At 39.9% G+C, this 12,493-nt stretch overlaps 1 protein-coding gene across 1 annotated transcript in view; it reads left to right on the top strand.

Moving 5' to 3' along the window:
* The window catches only part of LOC132095082 (immunoglobulin superfamily member 3-like), a 155,362-nt gene that overhangs the window by 76,729 nt on the left and 66,140 nt on the right, over nucleotides 1-12,493 (top strand). The window contains exon 3 of the mRNA XM_059499835.1: nucleotides 10,314-10,733. Coding sequence (XP_059355818.1) covers nucleotides 10,314-10,733 — 420 coding nt within the window. The remainder of the gene's footprint in view (nucleotides 1-10,313; nucleotides 10,734-12,493) is intronic.

Below are 12,493 nucleotides of genomic sequence, written 5' to 3'. Positions count from 1 at the left end.
TATTTAAACAAAAAAATCATCATATCATATCTTTTACTTAATGCTTTCCATTCTTGATGAAATATTCTAAAATGGTCTGTAATGTAATGTACAGTTTGTGAGACCCTGCGATGGCTAGTGATTAGTCACATGACCCATACGGCTCAGATGATTGACCCTAAAGCAACCTGTATCTACTGTACTACTGAGCACCCATGAACAAAGATAGCCTTCATGGAAACCAGTTATGTCTCTTTCTCTTTCTCTTTCTCATATTGAAGAGGTCCTTTAATCAGCTCTTAATATGGCTTAAACTAGAATAATGAACCTCATCATCAGTGCAGGAGAAAGAAAAGGAGCAATAATGACCCCTTGCATTACATTTATCACGACTCCTTGACCTTTATCTCCTCCATCCTCCAATCCAGTCATTCATGTACCTGTGTGCATGTACTGGTTGTATAATTGAAAGCACATATCAGTGTTTTTTCTCCTTCCATGATGTTTTTCTTCTCCCTTTCACATCTTAGTATTCAATGACATCCAGAAACATTTTAATTCAACTGTGCATTAAACACAAAGAAGCCTGTGTGACCCTATGTGACTGTGTGTTCGAATAGCAAGAGAGAGAAAGAGCAGGGTTATGGGGCAGAAAGGAAGGGATGAGAAGACAAGGTTAAATTGAAAGAGACTATATAAATTAAAGTCTGGTGGTGGATTGGGCAGTCTATAGCTCTTTTCACACTGCACGTTGGACCTGGAATATTGCTGGAACATTGCCAGGTCGCCTTCTGTGTGAAAGCAAACATGTCCGGGGACTGATTCCGGGATTGATCCCGGGTCGGGGACCTAGCAACATTGACAGGTTCAGTCCCGGAACGAGCGCTGTGTGAACAAAAGCCAGTACTTATGCCGTGTCGTAGTGATGAGGCATGTTATCGCGTGACTCTTTTAGTGAGGGTTTTGAAGGAAGATCTGCATTCGCGACGAAAAAAATATGTACAAACTGTAACGAAGCAGAGATCAGTTAGTTACTCACTTTCCACGCTGAAACTGAGATCGTTCGCCAGCTTAAGTGAAAGTTAATGTGCCTAACGTTTTCGACTCATACAGTACAGGTAACACCCTGATGTCATGTGTCTTTACAGGACCTTTACGGGTTGTTTGTGAATGCACGCACATACTCCGGGTAATCACTGGCAGTGTGAAAGTGCAAAATCTAGCGACCCGGGAACGATTGCTGGAATACATTACCCGCATATTTTCCGGAATCGCTGTGTGAAAGGGGCTTTTGGTATCTTTGCGTCTGTCAGAGGGAACGAGAGACTGAGAGTGAATAAATGTACCATTTTCTTCCTCTCTGTCCCTCTCTATCTTTCCTCTGTGCTTTTGATGTGACAGTGAATTGCAGCTCTCCCACTGAGTGTGGGGTATACAGTTGTTGTTCTAACGACCTCTTTAAATCTCTTCTGTCCCTGTCTATCTACTCACCTCTCTGTGTCTCTCTCTTTTTCAGACACGCTTTGCCAATTATTTTGCTCTCAGCAGCTGTGTGATTGCACTTAAAACGCTGGCCAGAGGGAGAACTGCTCACCCTTTCAAAGAGGGCAGAATGAAGAAAAAAAGAATAGAAGGAAATTTTGTAGATAATGGGATTGACTGAGTCAGGGCAGGTGAAAATCTGGAGGGTGGAGAGGTGTTCTGTTGACAAGCTGCAAAACCTAGTGTGCTGCCTACATAGTGTCTGAGACTTCATACCCTGCTGAGAAAGAGAAGAAAACACCTTCAAATCAGAAATTAGCATCCGCATGGTTCCCTTGACAACAAGATTTTTGCATTGGCTTTTAGATTATTGTAGATCAACATTTTTTTTCACTTTTTGTTCATCAAGATAATCTTCAAAATGACCTCGTTTAATTTTTAAAACTCAAATACAGACTCGAGAAGGGAAAAGCTAAAATTAGGTTCAATGACTTTAATGATCAAATAAATGTAATCTCACCACAACTAAGAGTTTGATAACTCTTTCATCTTTATTGTAATAATTGACAAGTTGGAAAGTTTGGGTTAGAATAGTTTTCAAGAGCATGAGTACAAAAAATGAAGCTGTAAAGATGGACTAGTGAGTAGATGTGTTGATGAATGTCCCAGACAAACTTAGTAGTTCCATTTAGCCACTTGTTTGCAACAACCTTTTTCGAGACACTTATACAAATGCACAAGTATGGTATTACTAATATATTTTATGTTGTAGATTAAAAAATGAAAATATCTTAAGCATGTATTTTAGGCATTAACCAAGAACTCCACTAACTTTGAGTACGATTGAACTGGAAAAAAAGTGAAAAAATACTCAAAACCTTGTTTCTGGGATTTTAAAACTCATTCCTTCAGAACTCTTTATCGCTCACTCAGCTTAGTGAAAATGTTAATAAAAGATGGCTGATGAAAGGACAGCATATTTCATTCAATAGTAAAAAAAATAATAAAAATGGTTCTAATTAAGAATATATCTGGTTAAAATGCAGTGTTTGTCCAATTTTAGTGATTATGATGATTTGTTTATTAATGGTGTTATACTTCAGAATAGTTTTATTAGTGTTATACTGTATACTTAACACTTCATTTGTTTGGAGTTCCTAACTCTATAGCTTGTTCCAGTCACTTTGGAGATTCAGTTTATGATTTCAGATGCAAATATAGTACAATATGTTGGTAGTATACAGCATTGTAGCTCACTAGGGTTTGGAACAGAATCAGTTTTTACAGTAGTGCACTGCATTTAAGATGCTTCTCTTTGCCATTGTGTTGTTTTCCTTCATCTCATGTTTTAAGGATGTTGCTGCTGAGGAGCGAGATGTTCCCCACTTAAACTTCCTCCTCTCCTCTAATTGTTAAATGAATCCTTAACTTGTTTGCATTTGCATTAACTGCTGGATTATGTTAATTTTGAGGCTTCACTTGGCAGAGTGGTGTGTTTGATATTGTAATAGTGACGAGGTTAGCAGACAGTAGTTCATTTGCTGGAGCACCAGGAGGGATAAGCACTCTTTAGCATGTGTTTTTGCTCATCTGCACGGCAAATTGAATTGCAGATGCCGATAAGAGAATGCAAGTTAGTGCTTGTGTTAACCTCTGATAGCTATTCAGGTTGCTTACTTGTTAAGCGCTGCATGGGTTTTATGGTTAGGCCCTCACCTTAGAGCGCCATCATCACTGCCAGCTCATTCACACCTAGGAAAGCCAGGTGTCGCAGGGAATTATGGGCTCCCTGGGCTTTATGAACACACACTTTTCCTTGGGAAAAAGAAACTGAGAACTAATGGCCCACTAACTGACTTTCCCCTCTCAAAAAAGTTACAAGTGAGCTCTTTTCTCCTCCAACTGAAGTGAACTGACAAACTATGTTGCAATACATTTGCATGGGGGTCTGCTCTTATTTTGGTGAGATTCAATTTGATTTGTTGACAAAGTGAGTCAATAGTGAGAGAGAATGTCAAAGCTGTTAATTAATTAATCACCCGTGTTGTGGTTGTGTGATGAGTGTAATAGACTCACAAGTGAGGATTGCTAGAATTTTCCCAGCACTTCTTTTGCTGTTATTTTAAGTTGCTAAGTGGGCAGCTGGATTATGAAGGAGTCTTTGGGGCACCTGAGTCATGCCATCTGCTCAGGTCAGGGAATTCACATAAAATTTAACAAGGTTCAGCTGCACACTTTAGTGGATTTTCTCATCTGTTACCTTTTAAGTGAATAGATGGCACAGACCAGTGGGATAAGAATGGTCTGAGCTGAGATCTCAAACCAAGTGCAAGCCATCATCTTGCCCTGCTGGCTGCATTTCATTTCTGAGTTTGTGCCTCTGGCATCACGCCTGTATTTTGGCCCTAAACCGGTCCAGATAGAGGTCACAGAATCTGAGATGCCTGACATCAGTGGCTATATGACAATATATGACACAACAGTAGAAATGTCAAATTTTGTTATTACACTCATAATGCAATATTTCCACAGAGGGATTTCAAAAATCTGACACTGAACAGAAATCTACTAGGGCACACGGTGTCCCAACCACAAAGCAGTAAGACTTCAGTAGTCTACCTCATTCATCTGGTACAACACCTTTTTTTTTTGTGAAAGTGAATTCATCAACTACCAAAATATCTGAGATTGAAAAAAAATAGCAGCATTCGTTACTTCAATGGCACATGATCCTCCAGAAATCATGTCCTAATATCTTTGTGGAAACCTTAATGTAATATTTTTTCAGGATTTTTTTTTTTTTTTTGATGAATAGAATGTTCAAGAACAGCATTTATTTGAAAGAAAAATCGTTTTATCGTCACATTTTATCAATATGTGTCCTTGCTGAAAAAAAGTTTCTTTAAACTTTTGAACAATAGCCAATATTTCATATTTTTTTATTTTAATTTGAAACTTAAACAGTAGTCCGACAGGCTTAAAAAAGCAAAATCAAAGAAAGATTTGTTGATTGTAATGGTAACGATTAAATCCTTTAAACATCACACGTCACAGTCCATTGTTGACAAGGTGTAGTTTCTTTGCAGTCGCCAATCAATGGAACTATTTTGCATATTAATATAGAATTCAACTAAATGTGCATATATTGGCTGTTCTACAGATCTGAACATGGCTCATCCAGTAGCATTTATAATGTAAAAGTGTTTCAAGTCTTTTATTTTTAAATCATTGCTTGAGGCAGCACTGATGCCTGATTCATAATTTATTTATTAGGAATCATTTTATCTTTTGGCTTTATTTTCCCCATCAAGCTAGCCCAAAGTACATTTATAAAATATATACCTGGCTGAATTATCTGTTATCTAAGTAAGTATTGTCACATCCGTTGACTTCATATCCCAGAAGCATATGACTTTTGAGTTGTTCAATATTTGTCTCAAATAAGTCTCAAATTTTGAGCTCAAACTAATTACGGAAGTGTTAAACAATCATCACTGACCGAGATCCCTCACTTTCTCCGTCAGCCCTGATGTGCTTGTTAATTGAGTGCTAATAGCATTAGATTAGCACTAGCTTTGCGCTTCAGGCCTGATTTGGTGACTTAACTTGGAGTGCCAGTAGTTGCCATCAGTTTCTTTATGCCTTTACAAGTTGAGGATTTAATGTTGGCATGGAAACAGCTAGCTGTTTCCATGGGACCTTGTTGAGTAGTTGTTTTTTTCCATTGGCTTGCTAAAACGAGCTGTTTTTTTTTTTTTGTAAAATATGATATCTGATATTTCGGTATCGATCGTGTTTCCTCCGGAGACTCTGGGTTTTTATTGTTTGTTTAGCATGCGTTTATGCTAAGACGAAGAATCCTTATTGAGTTTCCCCATTACTTACATCATAATGCATGATGGTTATTTGGAGTCAGCGTTGAGTGCGGGGGTGTACGTGGTTCTACAGTAGTGAAGATTGTCCCTCAGGTCCTCGCCTACATACCAAAACACACTCGCACTCCTCCACAAAGGAATCTGTGTTAACGGTTGCTCCCTTTCACACTCCTACACCATCATCTACTCTTCGAGATGCACACAACATAAGAATCGAAAAATAATCAGATGCCCAAATGGAAAAGTCCCTCTATTTTTATCCTTGTGTTTCCCCACCTCGGTTGTGATCTGTGAGGTGGTTGTTCGTCAGGGTGTGAGAGACACCGTGGGCTTTCTTATTAAAAAACCCAGTGGAGAGCCGCCACCTCAGTCTCTCAGCCCTCCCTTTCAGCCTCATTTCACTATTTCGCTTCTTTATTCTCACTTTTTGTCTTTGTGTCTAATATCTGTGTTTCTTCAAAGCAGCGCTGAAGTAACCTGCTGTTAAACAGTGCCGTCTTTCCTCAGGTTCCTCCATTTCGTACCCCTCGTTTCATTTGCATCGCTGCCGTCTGCTGTTCCTCCTCCGTCACGCAGTCTTTCTACCATTTCATTAGTTTTATATAAGCCGTGTCCCCACCCCACCCTGCTCGCTGTTGATTCATTAGCGTCGCGTACGTATTTTGTGTGGCTCGTGCGCTCTAGCTCAGGAGTGATAATGTGTGAGCAAACATGAAGTTGAATAATTGAGCTCTCGTCCGCAGTTGCCCTCAATGCCTGTGTAGGTAAACCAAGAGGATTCATTTTCACAGTGCAAAAATGTGTAAGGAGTGTATGTGCGAGTTTGTTCACTCAGTTCAATAGGATTTCATTTATTCAGGGCCTTTTGCACAGAGAGAGAGAAAAAGAGACGGGCTGATTGATTTATAAAGGCTTTTACACAGCTCTTTGTAAAGGTTGCCCATGCTGAACCAAGCTGCACATTCTGCAGTTCAAAGTTAGTTTTATTTAGCATTCTCTTTGCTGATTTTGAAGAAACGTATGTGCTATAATGTGTTAAATGGAGCTGAGTATAGTTTTCTCTTATTGCTACTGTAGCTGAACATATATTCGCATTAGTGATCGTATTAGGGTTTGCTTTTATGCTTTTGGCTTTTTGTCTGTGTACACTCTATATGTCTGTATCATATTGGTCATTAGTAAATACTATATATTATATATGTTTAATATATATTTTTATACAAATTGTATTTTTTAAATGTGCACATTATTTAATAATTTTTCATTTATCAGTATTATTCAAATATATCATTGTGCATGCTCACTTTCTCCATTTAGATTACCTGTTGCTGTCATCTAACACTCACTTGAAGTTCATAAAAAAATTACAAATTTAATGAACACTTAAATTTTGTATTATTATTATTATTATTATTATTATTATTATTATTATTATTATTCTACATAGAATTGCCAATTATTGCCAATATTATTACCCCAATTAACAACACACCAGCAAATTACATACAGTTAAATAAAACACCCAGCAATAAAATAAAATTTAAAATAGAAGCTTTATGTAAGGAGCCCATGAGTGACAATCAGATTTATTTTAGCTTTATACAAGTTAAAACCTCTTTAATTCACACGACCGTCCATCTTATACTGTGCATTATGATATTATGATCCATATATTCACTTTAAAAGGGTTAATTTTAGTTTATTTTAATCCATTTAAAATAATATAGAATTTAAGCCATTTATCAGTTATGGGCTTTAACATCAAACAGTTAGTTGTAGAAATTGTAGAAATGTGCATTCTTACTTTTTTTATAATACGACTTACAAATTATGTGTTTAAGCTATTAATGCATTCACTACATATTAAACCCATGACTTTGTCATTAACACCATCCATGTGCTAGCGTGTTAAGCTACAGTAATGCGTTCCAATCTCAGGTAGACCGTTTATTTCACTTTAACCCTTTAATAATTTGGTCTTCATTAGATATTCTTCAACCTGATTGTTGACAAGCAATCATAAGCCAGGTGCATGCATCAAACACTTGGAAAACCACTTTACTAAGGAACATTTCATTACATGCTACTCCAAACACTGGCTGGATGCATTTACATTGGACCTGCTTCAGTGCTGGACACATGAATTGCTGGACTCATGGAAGGGGTGACAAGGTGCAGAAAGCACCAGATGCACCTCATCACGCACTGCCAGCAGGATTCCATTTCCATGCCACTCCTATGATCAGCCTGGAGCTGAGCCAGTGATGTAAGATACATCCATAAGCACATAGTTTTGTCTTTTACCTTTTATGGCCACACATTTAAATAAATTTTTATCTTTGCTACAGTTGAGCAAAAGGTTTGATCAAAATCTACAAATAGTCATGCTTAAATAACTATGAAGTGCCTTTTATTTTGCTAAAGGCCTGCTATATTTAGGATTTGTAATGATTTTTTTAAAGTGTCCTGGAAGAGGAAACTTGAGGCATTGGAGACACTGTCAGCTGTCAGCGCCTCATTCAGATAAATATTGTGGCTGCTAGTTTTCGAGATGTCACACAGGTTTTTTCAAGGATTTTGGTTTGTCACAAAAATCCATTTCTCGCACAGTGATGTCAGAGCTGTTCTTTTCGCAGCCTGTGAGATGCCGTTCCCAGTCTGAAGATCTGACTGGTGCTAATCAATGTTGGCAATTCACGGAGACATCTAGCATTAATGGGATGCAGAATATTACGTTGTGGTGGCTCGGTGCTAAAGGATGGTAGCGTGGTGTCAGAGATGTGCTGGAATGCCCTGATGCTGAGCTGGAGTGCGTAAGCGTGGGTTCGGCCGAACGTTTGCAGTGCAAACTGTCCATGAAAAAAATAAATCTGTGTTTGTATGTTTGGTTTATCTGCAGTCATGGGTCTGCTCTCCTTTCATGCTTCCCCAGCTTCATGCAAACATATGTGCATGTGCATCTGCAGCATATTGTTTTACATGTGAGCCTAGCACTTCACACAAGAGAAAGAGGAGAACTGTATAGACTAAACCCAGGGCCAGAAACACACTAAAGCCAAGTAAACAAATGCATACTTCATTTGTCCTCTTACAAACACACGTACTCTAGACAGTGTTTCATTTATATTTAAGCAGATGTGCCTTAAACCAGATGTGCTGTAAGTTAATATGAAAATATTATATCTGTTACACCTGTAGCTTCTCTCGTGGAAATGCTGAGAATAACATTGTGCACTTACATTTCAGTCTGACACATTTTGGAATTCAATGTTGAACAAAGTTTGAGTGTGTGTGTCAGGGCTTGAAAACGAAAAAAAAAAATTCAATCGGTTCACTCCGAGCAGATTCGATATTTTAACGTTTCTGTTCTGCGATCCTCTGATATTATTATCGTTCCGAAACCGGTTCGGGTGGAAGAAATACCGGTTAATAACGTTATTTTTAAAAAACAATATTATTTGCCTAATAATAATAATATAATAATAATAAAGTATAGCGTTTTCTTTACTCAAAAAGAAAAGGAAAAAATAGAGATCTAACGCTTAGTCACAGCCAATAGGCTACAGCATCATCATCTCTAGATTTTGGCCAAATGTAGGCGAAGCTACTTAAAAAAAAAATGTTTTTTAAAAATTAAAAAAAGATTATCAACACTTTAAAGACAAAGTACTTTGAAGATATTTAAAAATGTTTGCTGCATTGTTAAAAGAAAAAAAAAAAACATTGTAAGATTGCGTTTTTGAGAATTAGAAAAAGTTGCGGCTCACGTCGCATTTTATTAGCCCTATTACTTCCGAAATAATAAAGGCTAAAATGCCTGTAGTCTAAAGCAAAATGTTTAAAAACATTATAAAAACAGTTATTAGTTTAGGCTATAAAAACGTCACTCCAAAAACAAATTAATCTAAGGTGAAGCTGATGCCTACCTCTCTCTTTCGGCACGAATCCAAATGTTTCCATTTTCCCGACGTATCTGGATGCTAAAATTTTATTTAATCTAAAGAATATAGAATAATGGTAAATGTATAATAAGTAACACTGTATATGCATCCGAAAGTCGGACTCCAGATTTCATTCTAAGAATTATTTTGAGGTTAATATAGCAAATGAAAACTGTTCAGCTTCCAGGAAATTTGAGAAGCTCCGCTAAGCTATTTTATTTAGTTGTAAAACAACTAAACCTAAAAGACAACACACACACACACACACACACACACACACACAATTTTTTTAAACAATAGCTAATAAAAATACTTAAAAATATTGTTAGATAAATGATACTAAAATAACACCTAATAGAAATGCATGAATATAATATTGTTTATTAATACATTTAGATTACATCTGATGTCTTAAAAATACCTTATATTTAATAACACTGTTAAATATAATATTGAATATCTTTTTTTTCATACTATACATTATAATGTTGTGGTGCCTAAATTAATTTAAAATAATAACATTTCTCTTAAAAATCTTTCTTTTTAGTTTCATTATTTAGTTTTTTATTTATTTAAAGAAAATAGAATACATTTTTAATACTAGCCATTAATCGGTTCGCAGTCATAACATGAGTTATAGGTTCAGCCAGAATTTTAATACTGATGCATCGTTATTAGCATGAAAACTTAGCATTGAGGTACTTGTGCAGAGTAGGTTTCGGCTCCAACAAAGTACATCTTTCAGTTTGTTCTGTAGTCATACTCTGTCTTTTCGAAATATTCTGCCATATTTTATTGGCTAAGGACCCAGAGGCTGACAGAGGGAGAAGAAGTGTGAAGGGGTTGTTGAGGACAAAAAGAGGCTTTGTTTTTTCTTGAGGCTATAAGTTAATAAAAGGGTAGAGATTGAACCGCCCTACAGGAGAGAATCCTGTTTAAATGTTAATGGGACAAGGACTCAATGCCTTTAAGGGTGTGTTTTGTTGTTCATGAGCTCTACTGTCAAACTAACCTCATGCCCTGGTTTCCTCCACAGTGATCCCAGACACTCTGACGGTGATGGCAACTGCTCAGACTCTCTCAAAAGTGGAGGGGGACACGTTACAGCTGAGCTGTGAGGTCACACGCCAGACGTCCCAGCACAGTCACGTTTCTGTTGGGTGGTACCTTCGACCCTATGATGACCCCAATTCTGGTCCACGTGACCTGGTCACCCTGTCACGGGACTTTGTTCTACGGCCGGGTGGACAGTACCGCCAACGTCTGTCTTCAGGAGACCTGCGTCTGGACAAGACCAGCGCCACTTCTTACCGTCTCACCATCTACAAACTGCAGCCCACAGACCAGGGAGAGTTCTACTGTGAGGCCTCGGAATGGATCCAGGACCCGGATCGCTCCTGGTACGCCATGACCCGGAAAGAGTCGGAGAAGACATCTGTCAAAGTTCAGCCCACAGGTGAGTTAGCGTTGTTTTGGGGGTTCATTGCAACATCTTTCAGAGGTTAATTGCTTATTTTTTATCCTAATGGCTGATTGTTCACTGAGATTGATTTAATTCAACACAATGAAGAGTAGTGTTGGTTAAGAAAAGCAAGTTTTCTTGTGGAAAAACACATATTTGAGCCACATTCAGTTGCAGTGAAAATGTAGCCAAAAGAAGACATTTGAAGACTTTGGAAATGAATCTAAGAAACTTGGAAATATTTGCATATACTGTTGCATATATTCAATCTTATGTAAATGAACGTAACAAAATGAACATAACAATAGTTCTCTTACGAGAGCTCTCTCGTACTGCGTCTTAGCTAAGACGCTACGGGAAAAGTCTCTTTTCACGAAATACTGAAGCAAAAAATTATCCTTAATTTTGTATTTTTGTAAAGCGCATTTGCAGCAGTACACAGCCATAGGCGAGACGGCTCGTTCGCTCATTGGCTTGTTCTGCGGCAACTGCACAGCCTATCGAGCGCAGGCTGATGCAACATCAGACCAATGAGGGCGCTTCGCGCCCTTCTTGCCACTTCCCGCCGAAACGGGTGTGGCCCAACCTATAAAAGGAGCTCGAAAAGGCTGACTCACCTGATTTTTCATCTCTTCAGCGAAGCTCACGCATCGCTGGATCACGAGGAAGCAAGAGCCGTCTGGAAGAGCATATCAGCAGGACGAGCCATCCTGAAGCCGCTGGCATCGCCGCCTTCCACTGCCGTTCCTGCTGCGCTATCCGGCGCCCATATCCTTTACATCCTTGTTCTGTTATATCCTGTGTGTGTGTTCGCCCTGCGACACACATTCACAAAAGAGTTGCGTCTTTTTAAAGATGCCCTCGTGCGGCTCGTGCAGAGCCCCGCTCAGCGAAGGGGATCGTCATGTCATCTGCGTCTCCTGTCTGGGTGAGGACCATGCAGCGCTCGCGCTCGCTGACGGCGGATGCCCTCATTGCGAGTTGATGCCTATGGTGGACTCTGAGGACTCGCCTGGCATCCTTCTCGAAGCCTGCATCATCCGCTGCGCTGCAGCGCTGTAAGAAGCGCCGCTCGCAGCGCCTACCAGAACCGCCTCCAGCTCGGCCGAGTTTGCCGGTTCCCTCCGCTTCGCCGGCCTCCCCTGCATCGCTTCCCGATGCTCAACGTCCGCTGCTTGCCGACGGGTCATCTGAGGAAGTGGATCTCAGGCCCGCGTCGGAGGAAGAAGACACGTGCTCTCTGCTTGCTTCGGGCAGTGAGGGTTGGGCGAGCTCCGTGTACTCTCGCTGGCCGCGGCGAGCCTCGGTCTCGAGTGGTCTGCACCAGCGCCCCCTTCACGTTCCCGGCTAGATGGTAGCTATCTTCCGGATGAGCGCTCTTCCTCAAGCTCAAAGCACGCCCCTTTTCTTCCTGAGCTTCACGAAGAAGTGGCGAAAGCTTGGGACGCTCCATTCTCGGCGAGAATCCGCTCATCTGTTTCGCCAGCATTCTCCACACTGGACGGTGCTAAGAACAGAGGCTACCTGTCACTTCCGCCGGTGGAACAGGCTATAGCAGCGCACCTTTGCCCGCCCTCTGCTGGACGGCGGACTAAGGCGGCGTTGCCATCCAAAGCCTGCCGCATGACGTCAACGCTGCTCGCACGGATATTCTCTGCTGCTGGGCAGGCTGCGTCTGCGTTACACACCATGGCTACGCTACAGATTTTCCAGGGCGATCTTCTCCGCAAGCTGGAAGAGATGGGACCTGAAGC

The sequence above is a fragment of the Carassius carassius genome, chromosome 19 (assembly GCF_963082965.1).
Source record: "Carassius carassius chromosome 19, fCarCar2.1, whole genome shotgun sequence".
Lineage (NCBI taxonomy): Eukaryota > Metazoa > Chordata > Actinopteri > Cypriniformes > Cyprinidae > Carassius > Carassius carassius.
Note: the sequence above shows the minus strand (reverse complement) of the source record. Positions and strands in the feature narration are given on the sequence as shown.